This window comes from Cnephaeus nilssonii (assembly GCF_951640355.1).
Source record: "Cnephaeus nilssonii genome assembly, chromosome: 10".
Lineage (NCBI taxonomy): Eukaryota > Metazoa > Chordata > Mammalia > Chiroptera > Vespertilionidae > Cnephaeus > Cnephaeus nilssonii.
Window position 1 is genome coordinate 59302408 of NC_137081.1, and position 25684 is coordinate 59328091.

A 25684-nucleotide genomic window follows, 5' to 3' on the forward strand; every position below is an offset into this window, starting at 1 on the left:
GCTGCTGAGAAGCAAGCAAGCCGGGGGGAGGAGAAGGGAGGAGCAGAGGCGGGGCCAGGGGAGACGGAAGGAGAGCGGGGCGGGCTGGCAGAGAAGGCGGCCGGGGGGGGGGAGGTGGACAAGGGAGGAGCGGAGGCGGGGCGGGCTGGCGGAGAAGGCGGGCCGGGAGACAAGGGAGGAGCGGAGGCGGGGCGGGGTAGAGTGCAGCAGGAAACCCTATTGCAGGATTTTTCCTGCAAGGGGAACGCTAGTTTCATATATAATTGTAAATTGGTACAACTTTCTAGTTAGTAACTCTGAAATATATATTAAAAACCAACAGCTTCACATGCCCTGTACCCAGGAATTCCATCTCTAGACATTTATATAAAATAGTAAATTTGTGAAGGAGGCATATATATCAAATCTATCATACTATTTATATTATTAAAAAAGGAAATGACTGAAAATCTCAGACTAGGAGATAGGTGATGAGAATTAAGATATATACCTATATTAGCATACAATAAAGACCTAGATTAGCACACAATAAGACATTAAAACTAATGGTGTAGAATAACAATTTGACATGAAAGGTGTTAACAATATATTATACAATAAAGCAAGTTATAAAACAGCACATGTGGCATAATAACAATATATTTGAATGCAGATGTCAAAAGGTTAATGACGAAATATCTTAATAGTAGTTGAAATTGTCAAGTTTTTATTTTGCATATTTCTGTTTTTCCCATTATGGGCATGTATTTAATAGCCCTTTCATTATAAAAATGGTTTTTTAAAGTGTGTTTTAAAGAAAAACACATGGACTAATATTCTCAGGGAAGAATGAACTGATATAGCAGCTATTATGCCGTGTGACAGAAGACAGAAGTGCTTTCCTAGGCAGTGAAAATGGTATTTTTACAGACACAGGAACCAAAAATGAGCATCAGTGTATGGACAGACATTACATGAGGAAGAGCAGCCTAATTTTCTCAGGAAGAAATAAAAGCATTGGGATATGGCAGTCATTAGGGATTTTTGAACACAGGTAAATCATGAAAGTAAGTAGTGTTGTAGAAAAATTTACTGAGCAGTACTGCACAATCTGCATGTAAGCTGAGATCCTAGCGATGGGGATCCATTCCTGAGACAACTGCTGTGATTTAGAGGTACATGTTGTGGGCTTAAAGAGGAAGAGGTGAATTGAGAGTCTTTGGGAACTAAGAGAAAGGAAAGCCAAGTACCTGGTTCCTTTGGAGCATTTACTGATATTTCTTCCTAGAATGCCCTTTTCTTAGGTATTTTCTTTACTGTGTTTGAGTTCAAATGTTCCCTTCTCACTGCAGCCTACCCTGATCTCCCTACACTCCCAGTTTCTCTCTTGATTTCCTTATTTTTTCCCCACAGCATGCATCACTTTCTCAGATTCTAGATGAAGCAATACCTCATTCTGTTGTCTGCTTCCTCCATAAGGGATATATGCACCCAGAGAGGAAACAAGGTAGAGGCAGGGTGAAGTGGGTAAAAGGGGGTCAAGTATATGGTAACTGGAGGAAACTAGACTTCAGGTGGGTAGCATGAAAAAGAGGACACGGATGTCGAATTACATAATCTTATTCTTCTGAAAATAATACAATGTTACCCCAATAAATTTAATTTTAAAAAATGAGAAAAAAAAGAATATATGTACACACAAGGGAAGGAATTTTGCTTTGTTAACTAATGTGTCCCCTCTGGTCGAGAATAGTGTGTATCCTGTAATAGGTGCTCCGTATGTATTTGTGGAATGAACAGACTAATTGGAAGTGGTGTGGGGAGAAGTCTGCAATAAAACTGCAGTCTCTAATAGAGACAAACTTTCCAAATGAGGGTGTAATTTGAAGGTTAAATGATGAATTGGCATTTGGACAAATTGACTCTGAATTAAAATGCCCTGAAAATGAATAGCAACTATAAGACCATAGCTGGTAGGAGGTTCCACAGGAATGGTGAATTTGTGAGTGCTTTGAGAATTCATTTAAAAAAGAAAAAGGCACCCAGCCAGTGTGGCTCAGTGGTTGAGCACTGACCCATGAACCAGGAGGTCATGGTTTGAATCTGGGTCAGGGCACATACCCAGGGTTGCGGGCTCAATCCCCATTGGGGGCTGGAGGAGAGGCGTGCAGGAAGCAGCCAATCTATGATTCTCTCTCATCATTGATATTTCTATCTCTCTCCCCCTCTCCCTTCTTCTCTCTGAAATCAAACAAAAATATTTTTTAAAAGAAAAACGCAAGTATCTAGATACTAAGGAAAAGGAGACAAGGGCAGATGCAGGGAACACCAGAGAGGAGGATTAGGAAGGGGCAGTGATACGGTACATAAGGAACAATTGGAAACTATAAAGGGGGAGGGATAATGTGGTGTCTCTGAATCCCAGGAGCAACCTTGAGAATAAAGTGACAAACAATAAGATTTTGTATTTTTTCATACAAAAAACAAAACACGGAAATGTCTGAAAGCAAATAGAGTGGATGGGATTTTAAGTATTAGGTATGCATTGGTAAGTTTTGGAGCTTGAGTCACAACATGACTAGTTACAAAGGAGATGGTTTTAGAGAATAAAGATGCTTTCCCCCACAAACACTAGGAAAGAAAAAAAAAACTACGAAGGAAAGGATTAATGAGAGTAAGAAATATATAAGCGTTGAAGTGTTACATTTTTGATAGACTAGGTGGAGAGATGATATGCCAAGGAAGGGATAGGACAGCTGGGACTGGGGGCACGGGAAGAGAGACAAGGTCTAAAATAGCTCCCATGGGGAGAGAGCCTGGGAGTACAGAAAAGACAATTAAACAGACTGCCAAATAGCAGCAGAGAGCAGATTGAAGTTTGAAAGCATCCAGTTCTAATGAGCCAAATCTGCAACGCTGTTTGCCTCTAGTGGTGCTCTCTCTCCTGGGAGAAGCAGCAAAGGGAGCAGGAGTTAGAGGTAACCTGTTCTCAGGGATGTGCTGGGTGAGGTAAAGGTTATTAATGAAGACGCAAATCTTGTGTTCCTTGTTGGGAGTGAAAACCCACCTCATTTGAAGCAAGGAGGGCAACAATGGGTGCATCTGATCCAAGGAAGGCGGGACAGTAATTATTTTGAGTCCCAAGCTGAAAGTTGAAACCTTCAAGGAAATTAGAAAGCTTCTAATTTTCTAATTTCTCATCTCCCATTCCTCCACTCCAACCACCCCTGCTGAGACTACAGGAGCAGGAAGAAGCAGAAACTAAATGAGATAAGCAGATTCTTGTCAGAGGACTGCTGTGAAGTGTGTGTGTGTGTGTGTGTGTGTGTGTGTGTGTGTGTGTGTGTGTGTTGGAGGGAAGTGGGGATGAGGCGGGTGTTAGCATCAATACAATAAAAAGTGGAAATCTAAACTGCATTCATTTCCAACACATTAGGGTCACTCACTTTTAAATATACTCAATGAAAAAAAGTGTTCCTATGGTATTTTTTTTTATTATATACAGTTTAAGATTACTAAATTATTGCTTTCGTATAAATATAGGCTTTGCTTTTTAATCAAATCTTCCCACTTCCTGTCGGTGCAATGCAATCATCTAGTGAAGAGGCGGCCCCTCCGCCCCTCTGACTTCCCCTCTTGCCACTCTTCACATTGCTCCTCTGCTCCAACCACCTCCACCTTCTTTCCGTTCCTGGAATCAGTCAAGCTGGCTCCCAGCTCAGAGCCCTGGTGCCCGCCTTCACCACGCCTGCCAAGCGCTCCCTCCAGATCTTTCTGGACAGTCAGGTCTCCTCAGAGGTGTCCCCTCCTTGGGAAGACTTTCCTTGTCAATCTGAAGTAGCCTGTGATGCACTCTTTTCCCCATAACCTTGTTTTGTTTTGTCTTTTATTCTTAAGACCTTTTATCTATATCATCTTGCTTTTTTGTTGTTTTGTGCCTCCATTTAGAATAGAACCTCCATGAGGAAATGGATTCTGCCTGTCTTGGTCACCACTGTATCGCCAGCATTTCAAATACTTCTGAGCACACAGAATACACCCAAGTACTTGTCTAATGGATGAAGACATCATTTTTTAAAACCTTAGTATTTTCATGCTAAGTATGATGGAAAGATACATCGAGTGTTTATTCACAGGCTGTTACAAAAAACAAAAAGGGTAAAAAGGGTATTACTGCTATCTCAGAATATCCCCAAAGATTTCATCTGTCTTATTCTAAGCAATAAATATTAGGAGAAAGTAGAATATTGAAAATGAAAGGTTAGAGGAGGAAACATCCTTAAAAATAAATCTACATAAATTTTAGTAAGATAATAAATAATCAAATAGACATAAAAATGTTTATGCTATTTTTATTAAGGCTCAGGGAAGTCTGAAAATATAGACATATTTAACAGAGTTTGAAACAGTGTGGGATTTAATTAGAGCAAATACACAAATGAAATGTCAGATAAATTTTCCATGATATAATTTCTATAAATTGTGAGTAATATTTATGCTGTTTGTCTTGCTATATTAGATCTAGAAAGAAGGCTTAATTAAGAGGTTAAGAGGAAGCAGATTTTAATCTCTTCTTCATAAAAGGCAATATCTAATTAAGAAACTCAGTCTCCATTAACTTTTCATATTTTCTGTGAAAAGCATTCTCTGTCAGTTCATTGGTTTGTTGTTGTTTTGTTTTAAAAGGGAGGTGGGCGGGCCCAGCTGATATGGCTCTGTGGTTAAGCATCGACCTGTGAACCATGAGATCACAGTTAGATTCCTGGTCAGGGCATATGCCCAGGTTGCAACTCAATTCCTAGTAGGGGGCGAGTAGGAAGCAATCAATCAATGATTTTCATCATTGATGTTCCTATCTCTCTCTCCCTCTCCCTTCCTCTCTGAAATCAATAAAAAATATTTTTTAAATAAATAAATAAAAGGGAGGTGGGAGGAAATGTTAAAATAAAACCTACAGTCCTAACAAATAACTGAGTATTACAAAACTTCTAATGACCTTATGTAAGACATTATATATTAATCATGGCCCTTTGAAATATGAAGACACGTAAGCTACATAAGGAATACATAAGTAAACTTAAAAAACAACCTGCTTCAAAATTCCCTTAAGATGTCCATGTAGAAGTCAAAAATCAAAAGAATTAATTAATAAGGAAACCTCAGACAAATCCCATTTGGAAGACATGCTACAAAATACCTGACCTGTACTTTTGAGTATGTCAAGGTCAAGAACACAAAGTAAGGTTGAAGAATGATTCCATCTCGGGAGTAAGAAGACAAGCAATCCTTAAATTGATGTTGAAACAGGGGGGGAACAGCTTGTATAGAAATTACTAGGACAACTAATGATATTTGACCTTGCTCTAAGAACTAAATGGTAGTAATGGTATCGTTAAATTTCCTCCGTTTTAAAATGTCACTGTGATTTTGAAGGGAAATGTCCTTCTTAAGAAACAAACACAAACTAGCAATAAACAGGAAAAAAGAATGGGTAGATAGGTTAGTGGATGGAACTAACGAAAGGCTTCTAAGGCTATCAAGTGAAACAGAAACTTCTCACATGTCAGTGACTAGAATAATAAAAAGCAATTGGTAAGTTATAAGCAGGGTGTCAAAGATAGAAGCATAAACTATAAGAAATACAACAATAAAAATGGCAACATCTGCTGTTTAAGTTCTAACAATATATGACTACTTCAATAAATAAGATGCCTTGAAAATTGAAATTTAAATGTAAAAAATTTTTTAAACTAAAAGCCTTTGTAAATTGATTGTATTCTTTATCAATATATGGCATTTTAGAAATACATTATGGTATCATTTAAATATTAAGTTAAAAAACTAAATAGAGGGCTTAATCCATAAAATATTCTACGGAAATAAAATTTCCGGTATAGATTGATGAGTTCAATGTTTACTCACTATTCTTAAAAATCTTAATGTTTAAGCTGAAGTAATTACTATAATAGAATGCTAGAAAATGATAAGCAGCTTCAAGATGGTTATTATATGATTCATGCTTTAAAGAAAAAGAAAAGCTTATAGAGATTAAGAGATTACGTATATTGCCCAAATTTCAAAGAGGTGTTATGTGACAGGTGTAGAAAATTACAATGCCTTCTTCACCTGCTCCTTGGACAAAGCTTTCTACAAAGGTGAGAGATATTTGATTATGTAGTTTCCCACCTGGCTTTGAAGTTTGAATGTTGCCATGTTACTGCCAATGTTATTTTCTATAGTACTATAGTTTTTACATAATAATTAGCACTTTAAGATTGTTAAAATAATATTGGTTAAAATATTGAGAGCTAAAATGTATCTTTCTTTCTCATTACTTGTAGAAAGGGTACAACTCAACTGGGATACACACACACACATATATATATATATATACATACATATATTTATACAATTACGTGGATAGTATATTATTCATCTCAGACATCTTTCAGGTTCCAAACCAACTAGGCAATGCTCAGGCCCTGAACAAAGTCCTCTAATTATTGTTTCATTCCTTTTGACAATTTTACTCTCCTTAGAGAATAGAAAATTGTGGTATACCAATGCTACATTGCGTCTTAACAAATAACACACAGTATGTAGCTTATCCCAAAGCAGAAAGAGAAGAAAAAAATATGCTTTAATTTTTGGGGGTCAAGGTTCATCTGGAGAAATCTACTGACCCATTTTGAAATTAAAGTGCTGCTTTAGCACATGTGGCCATGCACACACGCACACACACACATACACACACACACACACACAGGAATTTTCCATTGAGGTTGCACATAGCAGCATATCAAAGCTCTATCAGTGACACCCTGAATCACCATCCCCACGGCAAGAATGTGCATGCTGAGTCCAGGTTGCTCACTAATTATGCAGAATTTACTTTAACCTTAAGTCTTTAAAGAAAAATTATGATTATAGAAAATCCAAGACTAATAAAAACAGAACATCATAATCATTTCTAAGGAGTCATCTCAGTTTCGTTTTTGTGTGTTTTTTTCGCAGTGAGTATTCCTGAGTTGATATTACATCTGCAACCATCGCCACAGCAAATCTTCACATTAAAAGTATCATTTTAATATTACAAAGAAATAAGAGGCAAGTCATCATTTTCATCATTGTGAGCTGAGAAATTTAACCCAATTCATGACAAGTATTGTGCATATAACATAATGTCATAATGAAATAAAGAAATGTGATGGCATATCTATGTTTTTACTCACCAGTTGTTTCCACAATGCCTTCTAGGATGACGACAATCTCGAACTGTTCAGTTTGCATGCTTCGCTGGGATAGGTCATAAAAGGGGCTTTTGGCATCGATCACGTGGCAAATCGTGAGGGGGGAAACAAGAAAAAGTTGATCTGCCCCTGTACTAAAACCTACATCCAGCTCAAGTTGATCAAGGGGAAGGAACTCACCCTCAGGTGTCTGCCGAGACTAGACAAGCACACAGAAAAAGAGAAGAAATCACCACTTGCACTGAAATTTCAAGGCAGCCTAACAGTAATTTACATCATTGGCAACATTCTGCACTATCAATCATCAGCAACAAACTCCAAACAAGTCTTTATGCAGCTATGTTCTGGCAAATGGGCCGAAATCCCACATAGCTCATGCGGGACATCCATGCATTATTTATAATACACGACTTACTATAATTACCATTCCCTAACTCGTGAGCTTTGGAGAAATGCCTGGTCCAACAATGGCTGTTCGGACAAACTGTGCAACTGAAAGTACATGTGCTACTTCTTGACATAAATTGCAGCATGGGAACCCACTGCAGGCCAGATATTTTCTCAGAAAGCAAATAAGCAGGCAATTCTTATGGAGTTTGTTAAAGCTGAAGAAGGTTGATCATAATTTAAAGTGAGCTTTATTTCATTATTACAAAGCAAAACTTAAGAATTTATTTTCCAGGACTTTTGAAAAGCAACAAATAGATATAAAATAGAAGGGTGAAGATGTTACCATATTAAATTATGTTATGTACACACACAACAACAGCTCACAGTAAAAATAAAAGGCAGATGCTATTATTTAGTGGCTTTCAAACTCCTAATAATAAATTGCATTAAAGTTGTTCACTTCTCTATTTATTTTATGAATTTTAAAGCAGTGTACAAAATTGGGCTAAAGACAAATTTTTAAGATCAAAATGCCATTTGATAATCCATATTGGATAAACTTAGGGTTTACTAAAACTTTCATGAGGCAGCAGCATTCACTATCAGCATAAATCACTGTAAACTTAACTGAAACTTAAATATGCAACTATTTAAAATTAATAAACCATGAAAGTAAACCTATTTTTATTTTCTATTCAGTTTTACTTTATTTGACATGTCTGTTACTTATAAGAATCATATATAAAATTAAAGTTTAATTTGTGTAATGATGCTTGCTGTTTGTGAAATGGGGCTTGGAAACATTTAACAGGTTCTTTGCAAAGCTAATTCAATGAACAAAACAATCACAGAATCTGTAACAGGTCTGTCCAATGGTAGTTTGAAGACAAAATCCTTACTTTCAAAATTAATTCCAAGAAATACATTGGCTTTTTATGTAGAATAGATGAGTGTGAAAACACTGAGAAATGTGCTTTAGGAAGATGTACTCCATTGCAAAACAGAACCAAGAGTTTCAAATTGGTGGACAATTGTAAGGCAGCAATCGCTACAAGGAGTTTCAACAGCAGAATTTCAGAGGCTACTTTCTAACTAATGATACTCAGGACTTTTATTTGTGCAGAAAGAAATCCAATGAAAATATTGAGACTATTTATCTTCTCTACCTTGTGAGTGGTTTATTAAAAAACAAATACATGGAAGAGATTACTGATAAGAAAGAAAAATCCATGACAAAATCTGATAGTGCAAAAATAAAAACAGCAGCTCTACCAACCAATGTTAGAGAAAACTGGGTATTTCTAGGCCAGTAGAAGTCACCTATGTTTCTGAACCTGTCTTCAACCCAGTAAGATATGGATGAGACCAGCATCTTTTCAACTACACCGTTGTATAAGTACTGATTAGTATAACACAGCAAAAGCCAAAATCAAAACAAAAACCCTGTGTCACTGTTCTCTCGTCTACTAAGAAACAGGTGCTATATAAACACAAGGTGGTACTCTGGTGTTTATAATTAATAAACAGATATTGGGTCATTTTATTAACTATTCTAAGCTTTGAATTTTCAGTACTAAATGTAAGTGTTCACAAGATAATTCTTTAAAAACTCAATTTCCCGTTTGTTTAAAAATCATTTTCCCCAAAGGAGATACATTTTTCTAATGATTACATACGTACCTCAAAATTAAATTTCATCTTCCTTTTTTTATATATGTTCTATTTATGCCTTTGCCTCATTCTAAAAGCTTTTGAGTGAGTAATTAACTTTAAAATTCACTGATCATCCAACAACCCATGAAAAGAAATGGCCTAGAAATAGGCAGTCTATCAGGAGAATGCCAACTTAGAGTAAGAAATATTTTGTTTTTAGCAAAGCAGTTTATTCACATATAGGTAATTTAGACTTAAGTATGCATGAAAATGCTCTATTTAAACTCCATATACCTTCTTGTTTAAAAGAAACCTGTCCTATATACTCAAAATTATACCTATGCCTCCTCCCCTCCCCCCACCTCCAATGCTTTATGTCCTATCCAAGTCTCGGTAGGAAAAAGTTGACACTGTACCTCTTATGTGACACTGAGGATAAAGTAATAACACTACATTTCTTTGAAAGATGTTTTCCATGTTTATATATTTTTCAAGTAAGTGAAATTCCCTAGGTATTAATTGAAAAGTATTTGCCAGTAGGTACTATCTAATTTACCCTTCTTTTAAATGACTCAGAGACTCTATATCCCCAATTTTATCTTCAGGTCTTCTTTATGTTAGACAATCAAATATTTCAACTTTATATATTCTTACCTCCCTGGTTTTTGTTTGCTTTCTCCACTTATTATAGACTGGGAAACCTATTTATCACTGTGAATTAAATAGAATGCTATTTTAGTTGTAAGAGTGGAGGATGTGGTTTTAGTGTGGAAGGTGCTTGGAGTCGTGGACTTGTTTAAAATCTGAGCTACTGGTTAGAACAAGTTTATGCTCAAACACTTATGATGTTCTAGAAACCTACATACGCCTACAGAATACATTTTCAGAAGCATATACTTCTACTATAGGCTTACCAAAAATTCTAATCTAGGTTTTTCTAATTCTGATGCAATTCCAGACATTTTCTGGGGCAAAGGGGGAAAATGCATATTTTTAAGTCTCTTGACTTGTACAAGCAGAGTGAGAAATCTTTTGTTCAAGCAACTGTAATATACACATGTACATGAAAAGAAAAGAAAAGGGGAGGGGAAAAGGGGGAAGGGGAGAGGGAATGGGAAGGAAAAGGGGAAAAGAAGGGGAAAGGAAGGGGAAGGGGCAGGGGAGGGGAAGTGGAGGGAGAAGGGGAGGGGGGGGAGTGGAGGGAGAAGGGGAGGGGGAGGGGGAGTGGAGGGAGAAGGGGAGGGGGAGGGGGAGTGGAGGGAGAAGGGGAAGGGGAGGGGGAGTGGAGGGAGAAGGGGAGGGGGAGGAGGAGGAAGAAGGGCAGGGAGGGGGGGAAGGGAGGGGGAGTGGAGGAGGAGGGGAAGGGGAGGAGGAGGGAGAAGGGCAGGGAGGGGGGGAAGGGAGGGGGAGTGGAGGGAGAAGGGGAAGGAGAAGAGGAAGGGGAAGGAGTTATGCATGTCCTTTATAAAATTAAAGCATGATCTCTACCTGGACTATGTAATAAATCAGCAGCACTGATATTCCATCAGTTTCTAATTCTCTTATTTAACTATCAATTGGCCCAGAAATTTTGACAATAGGTGTAAGAAATTTTAGATAAAAACCAATTTAACCTTTATTATGTTATCTCTTATTATATATAAGAAGAAATCTTTCATTTATAGAGCAATTCGTTAATGGTTCAATTATCTCCATTAGTTCTTTAAACCTCCTAATTTCAAGGGAACACAGAACCATGACCATTTTCTAGATAAAAATGTGTAAATAGATATGATGGAGATCAACAATAATTCAAAACAACTGCTAAAGGTTAGGATTGATGTAGTAAATAATTTAAATTTCTAAAGAGTGGATAATTAAAATTGACGTCAATTGATGAAATAATCACTCAGAACTATAAAACTATTGAGTAAACAAGAAAGTGAGAAAAAAGTGAAAAGAAATTCTTTGGAATTTGGAAAGTCTTAAAAATTCAGAACATGCCGAAACCGGTTTGGCTCAGTGGATAGAGCTTTGGCCTGCAGACTCAAGGGTCCCAGGTTCAATTCCGGTCAAGGGCATGTACCTTGGTTGCGGGCACATCCCCAGTAGGGGGTGTGCAAGAGGCAGCTGATCGATGTTTCTCTCTCATCGATGTTTCTAACTCTCTATCCCTCTCTCTTCCTCTCTGTAAAAAATCATTAAAATATATTTTTTAAAAATTTCAGAACATAATTTGAAAACAATAGGACCAGAGTTGGCTTTAATACACTTTTATTTTCAATTGTATAGAATTTTGGGAAGGAAATAAAAACTTTCCTCCATTTGAAAGGTTTTCTGGTTGACTGAACTATAACAAATGCTGGGAGTTAAGATAAAAATCAAAGAAATCTATAGCATAAAGTTTGTTTAAATTTACTGCCCAAAAATTATAATTAGGAGATCATGGATTTTTTTAAAATGATTGTTTTTACAATTTAGGTTGTGAAAATCATTTCTAAGTTATTTTCACAAATAATAAGAAAAAATATTATTATTTAAAAGTAGTATTTCTATTATACACATTTTAAATTATGTGCAAATATATATATATGTATAGAATGTAAGGCTTGTTGCTCATTTTATAGTCACTTGTACTAATTTCAAAGAAGCAGATAATGTCAAATGACTTTAAACTGAGAGTCCAAAAAGGCCTACACAATAATTAATTACAATTCTGACTACAGGTGGAAAATGATTCAAGTCAGAGATCACTAGAAGGGACTATCATGATAGTCCCCAATAACATACTTTACTGATAAATGGCTTTTATATTACAAATAAAAAAACTTTTGAGCACTTGTTCAAAGACACACACACACACACACACACACACACTCACACACAACTGGAATACACATTTAGCACTGTCTTGGCATAGCAGACCCACATTTGGCCATCCTCCTTCTGGGAGATTTGTGACCAGTTGTCACATTCATTCAGCAAGAACACACTTCACCAACACAATCAATCTCTTTGCTGCCTTTCTTCCATTTCTCTAACCCATTACTCTGTTCTAATTATAACCACTGTGGTCTGTCCTGGCTCCAAGGGAGGCTTGGGAAATTCTGAATGAAACATTTAGTCACTATCATCTGACTCATGAAATGTACCTCTATCATGCTCTAAGGTTTGATCCACACCCATCACCTCCCACAAGTCCCTACTGCTAAAGGGCACTGAAGGCCAGTTGCAGGGAAAGGGAAAGAAAGAAGGGAAATGAGGCCCAGCTGGAGCGGGTAAACCAGTCTTGCTGATCACCTGTCCAGGATTTTATCAGTAATTTCACTTCTCCTAAGTGTGTGTGTGTGTGTGTGTGTATGTGTGTGTGTGTATGTGTGTGTGTGTGTGTGTGTGTGTGTGTGTGTGTGTGTGTTGAATAGATGCTGAAGTCAGGAAGAAAACACATGGAATGAGGTCAGAGTGCTCTCTGGAAGCTAAAATTAGGAAATGAGCCCAAATGCCAGCACCACGATAAGGAATAAAAAAATGCCTTGTGACTGAAAGCAGTTTTGGCAATGGTTTTGGGACTCAGACCAAAATTAAGGTCAGGTAGAGAAGTGTGTGGATGTATCATTTTATTTAGACCATCTACAATTAAATTGTGCATTTCTTTTGACTGTAAGCTTGAAATTCTATCAATATCAAGTGGAAAAACCTATGGCCAGCATCAATTCTAAAATAAAGATTTTTTTTAATACTAAGCTACTTATCCCATCAAAATATGTTCACTTTATAAAAAGAAAGTACCTCATGGAATGGAATGGAATTTGTGTTGTAATCAATCATGTGAGACTTTTATGCCATTCAAATGAAAGAACAGCTTTATAATTATTTAGGGGCGTTTTATGGAATTTATAATAACTGTGGACAGAATTTGTATCCTTCCATGCACAAGCACCCTCCTACTTACAAGCACCCTCAAATGCATTAAATGCTTTTTCCTGTTTCCCTTGATCATTTCTCCTTACCTACTGCTGTTTATATTTGGATCTTTATTTCCCTTATTTATTCACACTGTATTCTCCTGAGTACAAGCCAGCCTGTACTTTTCAGTACTAAATTAAAAGTAAAGAACAAAAGCAAACAAAACAACATATTACTACTATTTTTAAAAATAATAACAATTATATATTTTAAAATTATTGTACTTGTGTCAGAGAAAACAAAGCTAGACTAAATAGGAATTGTGTCCTTTTTTTTTTTTTCCCCTAAGTCATAATTAACCCATGTAAAAAATTCACCCAAATTATAGGATCTAGCTCTAAGAATTCTGGGGTATTCAGTTCTAGACTCCTTGAATATTTTTATTAACAGCTTGTATGATGTTCAGAAAACCTGTTTTTTTAATAATCATTTGTGGGTTTAATTTTTTTTAAAAGCAGATAAAAACTAAAGTGCAAACTGGCCTAGCTCAATCAGTGAAAGAGTCCAACAATTTTGTTTTTTATTGCATCTTCACTTATTCACATTTAGATGAGTAAGCCAGATAACACCCAACTTTGAGTATCCATATAAATAAAGAATTTAAAAAGTGATACAAAAATAATGCATGTGATACATTAGAAGAAGATTGTACACCATTACTTTTTCAATAATTGAAAATTAAGGGTTGCACAGCTGACCTCCCAGGAAAGAAAGACAATGACTACCTACAATGAATTAAAATGTCAAGAAATACACTTCCATAAAAAAATTTTTTCCTTATCTCTTTATTTCAAAATATGGATCCAATAATAGTTTATTTTAGGTTTACTTTATGTGACTAAGGATTAACTGAGTGCCTATATGTCATATATACATATGACAGCTTCTGAATAAGTTCGTAAATTCCTGAATAATATATCAAAAAAGACAATTAAAATCTTCCCCTTAATAAGATGTAAATCTGGGGCAGTCAACCTTTAATATTATATTTGTAGAAAGAAGTATGTGAAATGTCCAAATTCTTTATACCCAATAGTAAATTACAGGGTCCAACATTTCAGGCATCAATTTCAATCCCTAATCCAGACATTTTTATTAAAACTTTCAACTAGATTATGTATTAACATGACATTGCTACTCATTAGTCACTATATTTTAGGTCAAAAGAAAAACTAAAATAAATAGAAAAATCTAATAAAAATCAGCATGAAGACAAAAATAGGAAAAGAGAAATATTCATTTTTAAAGAGATGATAAACTTATAAATATTAACATAAAAATAACTTCATAGTATATTAATGTTTTTAATTTAATCTGCTTCCTTTTTTGTTTTCTGAGTAGAAAAAGGACCAACAGCTCCAGGCATAAAATGGGAAAATCTATATTTAAATATAGAAATAAATTTCAGTATTCACAAGCTTGGAAGACAGAAATAGTGTTGAAGTAAAATTTGCTTTCATGTAAGTGAATAACAATTAAAAACAGGGCAGAGAAGTTATAAAAAAACTTCCATCAAAACTTAGAGAATTCAAAAGAAATATGCATGGAAACTTTCATACTAGTAAGGATTAAAAAGTCATATCCTTGTTCTTACAATCTTCCAAAGAATAGAAAGTGCCTTATAGTTATTAAAAAGTAAGTTTTTATTAATACTATAAAATACGATTGATTATATTCAGCAAAAAGAGAAAAACTTCAATAGGAAAATACAGGATGGGCAAAAGTAAGTTTACAGTGATTTGTATGGAAAAATAATACAATAATTAATTAATAATGCAAGAATAAACTGGTTTGCATACTCACAATTGTAAACCTACATTTTTTTTATTACAAAAAGGAAGGGAGAGGGAGAGAGAGATACAAACATCAATGAGGAGAGAGAATCACTGATGGGCTGGCTCCTGCATGCCCTCCACTGGGGACTCAGCCTGAAACCAGGGCAGGTGTCCTGACCTGGAATTGAACCCTGACCTCCTGGTTCATAGGTCAACGCTCAAACACTGAGCCATGCTGGTCAGGCTATAAACCTACTTTTGCCCAACTCTGTATAAGTGAAATTAAATTAGGTAATAGGAATAACATATATAGACTATAATTACTACCATTAAATATAATGGTTTTTGGTTCCTTAAAATTCTGTATATTTTTCTGTATTAAAGATACATAAATCTAATATTTAAAATGTCAAACAGGGATTAAAGGAGGAAACTGAATATGTATTGTGATTTTTATAAGAAGACTGTATAAGACTAATATCAAAATAGTATTACTATATGATTTAGTATAGATTCTCTTTAAAAATATAGTTGGTTGGCTATTTTAGGTCACTTCATATCAGTCCCTTCAAAAAAAATAAGGGAAACATATTAAAAGCAAATCTCCCACCTAATTTTGCTGAATGTTATCAGTTACCTAATAAAACATGACTCCTTTTTAGTGAAGTCTAAGGAAATGATGCAAACTATGAGAATTCATTTTAATTACCATGGCTACAAAAAAAACAAACTTCAAACTACAACTGACTGGATGATGAGCTGCCTCCAATCAACTTTCTTGCTTCACAAAAAAGCAAGAGAGAATTTCCCCATATTCTGTTTAAATACAAATTGATGCCACATGCCAATCATTTTAACTTCTAGCAATGATATCTTCCTAAGAAATCAAAAGCAAAATATTTTATAGGAATATCATACATATTGTTTTAATTGGATGTTGTTTTTATCACCTTGTGTTGATATAGCACCTTGGTCCAAATTTGCCAACATTATCCACCTTTTATTATTTTTTTAATCAGGAAATTCCTTAAGGTACATGTGGTACATGGTCTTATGCATAGAAATCATTATCAATGTTCTGAACCACTGTAGACACTGAATAATTCAGATCCATTGTACCTTTGTTAAAAAAAATTGATATGTAAATTAATTCTAATTATTTCTGGCTTTGTTAAAATAAAACTTGATAAAGTCTAAAAGCATCTAAAATATGTTGCTTTGAAAGGATATTTGCTTTAATAAATGGCTTTCCATGTTTGGAAAACTAGAGAACAGCATGTAAAATTATCTTTAAAGTCTAATTTTAAATTTCCAATAGAGCAATCAATATGGTAATCTACTCTTCAATAAGAATTTCAAAGCAACACATAGACATGGGTTCCTTGAGAGACTGCACTGTATTAACAAAGTAGGTCTAACACAGATAAATTATACATCTTGTTCTATTAACAGAACAGGCACATACTACAAATATTAATGCAATAAACAAATCTACAACACAACTGCTTAGCTTGACCCAAACTACTCACTTAATTCAAACAGTGGTCAGTAACACAACATGCTAAGTTAAATAAAAAAGCTGTATGTAGCTCATTGAAGTTAATTATACAGCATATGAGCTATTCAAATTATTTATTGCAGTTATCTTAATGAACATGTACATCAGAACCAGGTTGAAAATTTTCCACCATGCCCTACAAACTTTAATTTCTACACTGTCTGTAAGAATAGTAAATACGTGTCTGATGTGGAATGGCAGAACAACTAAACTGCTTTAATCTAACAATTTATTGAGCAACATGGTCAAGTCATTAGGGTAAGATCTTATACGTGAATCATGAAAATGACACAAGGTCCAAACTTTTCAAAGCAAGTTGGATCACTTTTAACCACAACGTAAGTTGAGATTATGTAAAACAATATGTATTTGTAGAGTGCAAATTGAAATTTCAAAGCCAAATCTCAATTTATAAATGTATCCGATTTTCATTTTGTCAATGCTAAATTTGGAAACTGGCTATGATTCTTTATGCAAGCTCAGATAAATTTTTATGATTTTGTTTAAGGACATCCTTTTAAAGTTGTGAATACTTGAAAACTACCCAAATCCATCAAAAAGATGAATTGTAAATAACACACAGAGAACTGGGCTTACATCCTAGTTCCCAGACTCTAATTGGGTGAGTCATTAGGGTGGGCTTCTCTTCTTGTTTGTAGTAGTGCCCTCTAACGACTAGGTGAACTTTGCTTTAGCAACCACTCTTATGTGCAATTTGTTTTAGCATTTACACTGCTCATGGTAGGAGGCAATCTTCTTTAATGGATGCTGAAAAGCTTTAAGTGAAATCGGTAATTGACAAAGGCTTCGTAGAACTAGGCAACTGAGAATAAAATTAACAAGAGGCTCTACAGGAAAAGCACTCAAGCTTTCACAGAATACTTCTCTAGGAAAATATTTAGTAAAAGTAAAATTTTAAAGAACCAGGTGTTGTTTCTTCCACTTTATTAACCGTTGTGGGTTTGCTTGGTTTTTTTGTTTGTTTGTTTGTTTTTGGTGGGGGGAGGGTGGGGGGGCGGCCTCTGTGTTCATTCAAAAGATGGCCGTAGACCAAGTTAATGTTATTGGGTCTAGAGGAATAATCCACCTGCTGATATGCTGATATTATTAAGGGGGGGGGGGAGAGAAATAATGAAAGGAAAAAAATGCTCTAAGTAAAAGTTGGGGTAAGTTCAGCAGCTATTTCTTCAAAATAAAAGCTGCTCGGTTTTAGTACCCGAAATTTAATGAAGCAAAAGTATTGACAACAAATCAGAAGAGCTCTAAAGAGCAGAGCAGCAAGGGTAAGGCAGAAAACAGGCACACTCATTTACCTCCGGGCTCCAGGAAACCACACCACTCCGTAAGTGTCACTAGTGCAGAAAGTGATACAAGCACAACCAAATGATGCTCAGGAAGAGCAGGCGAGTGAGTGGAGCAAGGACAGCACTGTCCACTGTGCTTCCGGGCCCCAGCCCCACCCCCGCCCTCCCCAGCGGACCTTTACCTGCGGCGGAAGGTGAGACTCAGGGGCTGGGGTGGTTCTCAGCTTGGAGGGCGGGCGGGGGCCAGGTGGGGAAGGGGGCGGGTCGCACCTACCTTGAGCAGCTTGCAGCGGATCTGCGCGGAGACCATGTGGCTGTTGCGCAGGTTGCCCACCCGGAACATGAGCGTGAGTTTGCCGTCCCTCATGGAAATCACCGCGTGCTCGCTGAACATGAGGGTCTCCGCGCGCTTCTTGGGCTGGGACATCTTGATGAACATGCAGCCGATGAGGAAAGCGTCCACGATGGAGCCGAGGATGGACTGGAAGAGGAAGAGGATGATGCCCTCGGGGCACTTGTCGGTGATGTAGCGGTAGCCATAGCCGATGGTGGCCTCGGTCTCGATGAAGAAGAGGAAGGCGGAGGGGAAGTTGTAGACATTGGCCACGCAGGGCGTGTAGTTGCCGACGTGAGCTTTGTTTAGGTCGCCCCGGGTGTAGGCGATCACCCACCACATGGACGCCATGAAGAGCCAGGCCACGGTGTAGGTGAGGATGAAGATGAAGAGGTTCCAGCGCCACTTGAGGTCCACCAGGGTGGTGAAGAGGTCCGAGAGGTAGCGGCTCGTCTCGCTGCCCAGGTTGCCGTGCTGTACATTGCACCGGCCGTTCTTGTCCACGAATCGCTGCCGCTTCTTCTTGGGCACCAGCTGCTGCTGCTGCGGGCCCTGGCCCGGCCCCTGGGGCTGCAAGCCCGAACCGCTGGACGAGGTGGTCACTACCTGGTAATCGTCCCCAAATTTCCTTCGGAGTGCAGACATAATACGGAGGGGCGAGCCAGATTCAAACGCGAAGTGAAGGCGCAGGAGCCGAGCGCTGCAAACCAGCACCAATAAGGCGGTGGGGGCGGGGGAGAGAGTGGGGAGCGGAGGGGGGCGGACAAAAGAGAGCGCACCTGGCTTGGGGGGCGCACCGGCCGGCAGCGGCGGTCGCTGCAGCCCCCTCTCCTCCCCCTGGGACGGAGGCTTGCCTACCAGGCTGAGTCTGTAAAAAGTGTCCTCCCGCACTCAAGGCAGGAGGGCGGCGAGGACCACGAGCGCAATTTCGCCTCCGAGCTTTCCGAGGCGTCTCTTCTCTTCCCCCACCACCCGCATCCCGGCCACCCCTTCTCGCCTTCCCCAGCCCTCCCGACTGCCCTCCCCAGCTGACTCTTTAAATTAAGAGTTGACACGCGAGTTCCACGCCACCTGCCAACTCGCCAGGCTGCCCCAGCTGCGTTACCTGCTGGGACCAGACCCTCCCCTTACCCCGCCGCTCCCCGGATCGCCCGCCCCTCCCCCGGACGGCTCCCGCCTGCCCCCGGCGCTCCCCCCCGCCCTCCTATCTTTTGGCCAAAATCCCGCCCAAAGGCATGTCTGCCAAGTAGTGTTGCAACACCCTTACTCCAGGCTCAGAGTCCCCCGCTCCACACTCCGGAGAGGTGTCTGCTGGCTGCCGAGTTCCCGTGGGCGCCACCGGGCCCTCGGGCGGACCCTGAAGGTCCCCCCTCCGCCCCCGCGCGCAGCGGAGACGCGGCGGGGCCAGAACCCGGAGCCCTCACCCCGCGGAGACGGCGCAGCGGCCGCGGCAGCCCGGCCTCGCTGTGCGCTCAGGGCTGCTTTCCTCGCCCCCACTTTTCCTGCTGTACCTCGGGGGGCGCCAGTTCAGTACCCACCCACCCTGAGCGCCGTAACTTCCAGAGAGCGGCACGCTGCCCCCACTAGAAGGATCCTGGAGCCTCGGGCACAGACTGATTGGGGCGCGGGACTTGAGGGTTCCGGGACGCCGTGCCTTCCCTGCAGGCGGCAGTGGCACCGTGGTAAGGGTTCGAGCCTCGAGCTGCCGGTCACTTTCAGGTTAGAGGCAAGCGGCACTCCAGCTGTTCCTCGGTTGCACGGGGCTCTCCTTCACCTCTGTCTTCCTAGGTCTTCCTACGCCCGGCCCGCGCCTCGGGGGCTCGGGGGGAAGACGCCAGGCGCCGGCAGGAGAGCGGCGGCGGTGCGGGTGAGGGTGCGTGCGATCAGCTGCAGAGCCGCGCTAGCCCCGCCTGTCCCCGCTTCCCCCGCTGCTCCACCAGCCGGAATTGCACCTCCGCGCCTCAGTTGAGCCTGCAGTGTCTGGCAGCTCGAGAAAACCGAGCCTCTCCAATGAGAAGCGTTTCTCCATTGGCTCCCAAACGCCAGGCAGCACTCCTTCTTCTCCGCTCCGCATCAGGCAGCAAGCCCCCAGCCAGCAGCAGATGCTGGTCTCTGAAAGCAAAGCAGTACAATCTGTCTCCATAACTAGGGCTCTCCTCGAAACGGATGCCTGGATTGGGGACTGCCTCACAGAGATCCCAACTGGCTCCGAGACAAGCGTGTCTAGAACTCAAAGTTGCAAGTAGCAAAGGGGGCCTTGGGATGGGGACAGAAAGGAGAAGAAACACTTAGAGGGAAGCTCATCATCTTTCCTGAAAATGGCTCTATTAAAAAGGTTCAGGATGCCCAGCGTTAGTTAACGTGTGGCTGTAATTGAGGGAAGAAGGCTGGGTTGGAACGGCCCAGGCTTGGCAGTTAACTTAATGGAGGGTCAAAGTGCAGAAATAGCTAATATAGTGCCCATGTGTAAACACCAGCTTATTTACCACCTTTCATGTTTGTTTTAAGAATGCCATGGTATCTTGTGACATATTCATTACATTCAGGCCTTTCGGTACAGATGTATAAAATCGGTTTTGTTAGGAAAAAAAATCATCAACTCCTGAGATCATTAAAGCAAAAGGCTGCTATAGGAAAATAGGTACACAATCACTCTACCAATTCTCTGCCTATGGGCACTCCCCCCTACTTCTCTACCCTTAAACCTTCGTGCAGGCAAGCATGTGTCACCTTCTCAGCCATAAACCAAGGGCTCTTCACTGTCATTTAGTTAAAACAGCTACCCGCAGTTACAGGCTCTTCTCCTGCAGGCCGTCTGATAAGAGGCCAGTAATTCTCTTATTCTTTGGGATTACATAAGAAGAGAAAGTGACACTGCGGGAAGTGGAAACTGCTTCGGACCTGGAATCATAAGACCTGATTTGGGTCCTGGCCCTGCCATTCACCATCTGTGTGACCTTGAACAAGTAGCTAAGTATATTTGGGCCCCAATTTCCTGCTCTGAAAAATTGGGAGTTTCAACATATTTCCAAAATTTGCATGGGAAAAGAGAATGAATGTGGTTCTATTAACTACCTTTGCTGCCAGGGATGTTACCTACTGGGCTATAAAAATGCAACAAAGCCAAGAGGAGATCAGAAATGAGTTTTTGGAGTTGACCCCATCCAGTGAACTAATACGTGTATTGTTTTCTTATTTCTGACTGCTCTCCCTCTGACTCACTATGCCCTTAACAGGCTGGCTTTTTTCATTTCCTGAAACCCACCAAAGCATTATCCCCATCCTTATACCTTTGTGCTATCTGTTCCCTCTTTCTGGAATGCTCTTGCCCTACTGTTCCATGTCACTGGCTCCTTCTTTCATTCAACCTGGGTGCTTCTTCCTAGGGAGACTTCCACTAGCCCTGTACTCTCTATCACATCAGTTTGGCTCATTTTCTTCACAGCACTTTTTTCTAAAGGACATTTTCTTCATTTGTTTGTTGTCTCTCTCCCATTACATCACAGTCCTGGAATGCAAGCTCTATAAGAACTGGAACTTTGTCTCTCTCGTTTACTATGTCCCTAACACCTAGAACACAGCCTGTCATATACCAGGTCCACAATATATCTGTTGGATCAATAACATGTACCAATCCACATCACTAGGAACTCCACATACTTTGAAACTCTCTCTGAGTAATACAAAATTAAAAGTCATCACTAAGTCAGGTCACTTATATGATCCTATATAATAAAGAGGGAATATGCTAATTGGCTGCCACACCCTCACAAGATGGAGGTGCCCACAGCCAATAAAGAGGGAATATGCTAATTGACTGCCACACCCTCACAAGATGACGGCACCCACAGCCACAAGATGGCGGCACCCAGTCCCCCCAGCCCCGCGTCATCCAGCTGGAGTCCCCTAGTCCTCTCAGCCCCACAGGGGAAGGCAGTTAGGGATGATCATGTCAGCAGGGGAGCAGTTAGGTGTCAATCAGTCCAGCAGGGGAGTGGTTAGGAAGCTATCAGGCAGGCAGGCAGAGTGGTTAGGGGCAATCAGGCAAGCAGGCAGGCGAGTGTTTAAGAGCCACCAGTCCCAGATTGTGAGAGGGATTGGGCTTAAACCTGCAGTCAGACATTCCCTGAGGTGTCCCAGATTGGAGAGGGTACAGGCTAGGTTGAGGGACACCCCACCCCCACCCCCATGCAGAATTTCATGCACCAGGCTTCTAGTTCAATATAAAAGAACATATAAATAAAAAAGGAATGCTTTCTGTGCTTCTTAGGTATAGAATGGATATTCAATCAGATGCCAAATTCTTTTGATATGATTTCCCCTCTCCCTTTAAAAATGCTACTATCTTTCTTTAAATCCCAATTTCAGTTTAGGCCCAATGTGAAATGATTTTCTTGCCTACAGTCTTTTACTCCTTCAAACTATCCTAGATAGTATCACTAGATCTATTTTCTTAGAACCATAAAAGTTTAGTAAGGAAATGAAAATGAAAGAGTTCTCTGATTATTTCTTTTCCAAACGTTTGCTAGTAAACATTCCCACTTTTTTAAAAAAAACATTTTTCTATGGGAAACCTTTGCCATTTTTCAGCAACCAAATTTACAAACAAACAAGTAATTTGATACCTCAAGAGATATAATTTAATCTAATCCTCTCATTTAACAAATAAGCACATTGAGGTTAGAAAGAGAAGATAACTTGTTCAGTGTTAGAGTTGATAAGTGAAAACTCTGAGATTTGAACCCAGAACATTGTACCTCCAGAACCAGAGTGCTCTGCCATCCCTTACCAGGTGCCTGGAAGACAGACTAGGATTTCTGATTCATAATCAGGGCCACCCTCCACTACATCATGCTTCTCGGAAGGTTGAGATCTCAGGTCCTTAAAATATGCCTAATCTATAGTTCCAAAATTATCTCCTACCCTGCCTTTAATGGGGGCAATACTCCAACCAACTTTGACCATTATCAATTCCCCCAAAATGCCCCCAAGAGCAGAATCTTGAGTGGAAGTAGAGTTTATTAGTGTCTTCACATTTGTGATTTCATTTGCTCAACTTCCTCCCTGTCACTTAAGTACCCTTTTTCTATGCCTGCGAAATCCGAATCACTGTCACTGGGGAAGGAAATAATTTCTTTGACTTTTATTTTCCAGTGCCACCTCCCCCATGAAGCTTTACTTTATCTTTCCACTAACAAAAATATCTCCCTTTTTGAATTCTTACCTCCCAAGATTTGTAATGTGGCTTTTTTTTTTTTTTTTCCTTTCTAGCCTATATTTGAGCTCGGAATTTACCAAGATTTCCCTCAAGAGCACCCCGAGCATCTACCTCTCAATATTTTGATACCATTCAATACTCCAGTTATCCAACCTTGCCTTGCACATGGTAAATATTTATAAATATTTAAAGAGGACTAAAATGTATTGAGCTTACTTTAATGTGCCAGGCAATATTGTTGGTGCTTGGAACTTTACAATTAGTATTCCCATTGCATAGCTAGAAAGAGGATAGAGCATGTATTCCAAAACATCGCTGTCCTTTTTCAAGGTCTTCATTTTAAAGAAACAGTACTTCTTGGAACATGAACTAGTTGTTCAGGATGCCATTATGTCACACGGTCAATGTGGCTGAGCCTTGACCTCTCTGTGACATTAAGTCCAACTCCTTGAAAATATTTAAAGAGGAACGAAACTCTTCTTCTGTCAGCACAGCTGCTGCCATGATGAGGCTCTGGAGGCCGGCCAGCCCCTCGGTGCCAAAGCCAGGCGGGATGTGTGGGGAATGGATGACAGAAGGCCACCTAATCAGGTGCTGTCTGATGAACTGAAGTGAAATACTGCAAACAGAATGGGTCAAAGGGCCGAAACCGGTTTGGCTCAGTGGATAGAGCGTCGGCCTGCGGACTGAAAGGTCCCAGGTTCGATTCCGGTCAAGGGCATGTACCTTGGTTGCGGGCACGTCCCCAGTGGGGGTTGTGCAGAAGGCAGCTGATCGATGTCTCTCTCTCATCGATGTTTCTAACTCTCTATCCCTCTCCCTTCCTCTCTGTAAAAAATCAATAAAATATATTAAAAAAAAAAAAAAAGAATGGGTCAAAGGAAGGAGAGGCACAGGATTTCAGCCAAAGCCAAACCTGGAAAATATCACTACAGAATGCACAAGCATTTGGTGTTTAACATATAAAGACAGGGTGGTAGATTACAAACAAACTACCATACACATCTTGGGAGTAAGGGGAGGGGGGAGGATTAAAGCTATATTTACCAACAAACTCAGTTAAGAACAAGCTACATATTTATTCTGTGTTTAAAATGACTAATATTACCAAAAAAATCGTAACTTTGAAAACAAGGCATACCATTCTGTGTTTTAATACTAAAGAGGCATGACTTTGCACCTGCGCTCACCCTATTATGTAACTGAACAGTGTGAGGAAAAGAGTACATTGACTGTAAAAGTAGAAAAACCTCTGCTCTTGAGAAGTCCAAATTCTAAAAATGACTTAATCGGCCAACTGTGGAGAAAGCCAGGCTTTGAACACCTCGGTTCACCTGGAGTGCGCCTTCTCGTCATTCACTATTGTCACTGTGTCCTGCCATGTGCTAGTCTGTGAGACCGGAAATATTAATTACTCTCAGGCGAAAATGTTATTATATTTAATACTCCTTTACTCTTAATCCTACCATCCTCTGAACTACAATGAAGAGATGGGCAGGCCTGGGGATCCGAAGCTGTGTGCTTCAAACGGTAACACATTCCCATTGTCACCATAAGTTCTGCTATATCTGGGAAGAGGTCACTTTTTGAAATTCTATATGCAATTTTAGGCAATGGAATGGTGTTTCTTTTTTCTTTTCTTTTCTTTCTTTTTTTTTTAGCACTCCTAAAAAAAGAATACTGAATTTATTTTCTCTCTTGCTAAAAAAAAATAAAATAAAATAAGAAAAATGAAAAGGAGAAATCAGCTTGAGATTTCACTGCACAGACTTGAGAACAGAGCCATTGCCATACCCTGGCAGTGACTCATCCAGCCCTTAATCTTGGCTCCAAATCCCGGCCTCTGCTTGAGGATTCACAGAAAAGCAAAATGCCATCGTCACTTGGAGGCCATTTATTTAGCAACGTTTTCCTGACTTAAACCCTTTCTTTACTCCAGCACTGTGCCTGGGAGTACTCTGGTTTATGAAAGAATAGAGACTTTAAAAACTTTTCTAGAACTCAACACCTATTAAGAAAGAAATGCTGGTTTTTATCAGACCCAAGGGCTTATTGGCAAAGCATCAAGGAAAAACAACAATGTCCTATCATTTTCCATGTCAGTGGAAGTTATACTTCTCAGGATTTCTCCCCTGAGCACACCAATGAAATACTAGATGTCAAAATATGGACAAGAGTGTTGTTTAGTTCAATACAGCAGACACCTAATGTGCACCAACCATGTGCCTAGCATTAGATCAGGTTTGTGCAGGTCAGAAATAATGACAACAAAATATAT

General features: G+C 39.6%; 1 protein-coding gene across 1 annotated transcript in view; it reads right to left on the reverse strand.

Moving 5' to 3' along the window:
* Positions 1 to 18880, reverse strand: part of KCNJ3 (potassium inwardly rectifying channel subfamily J member 3) — a 141955-nt gene extending 123075 nt beyond the window's left edge. Inside the window, exons 1-2 of the mRNA XM_079781809.1 lie at positions 18129 to 18880; positions 7212 to 7428 (exon numbers count right to left, since the gene is read on the reverse strand). Coding sequence (XP_079637935.1) covers positions 7212 to 7428; positions 18129 to 18833 — 922 coding nt within the window. The 5' untranslated portion in view covers positions 18834 to 18880. The remainder of the gene's footprint in view (positions 1 to 7211; positions 7429 to 18128) is intronic.
* Positions 18881 to 25684: the final 6804 nt, after the last annotated feature.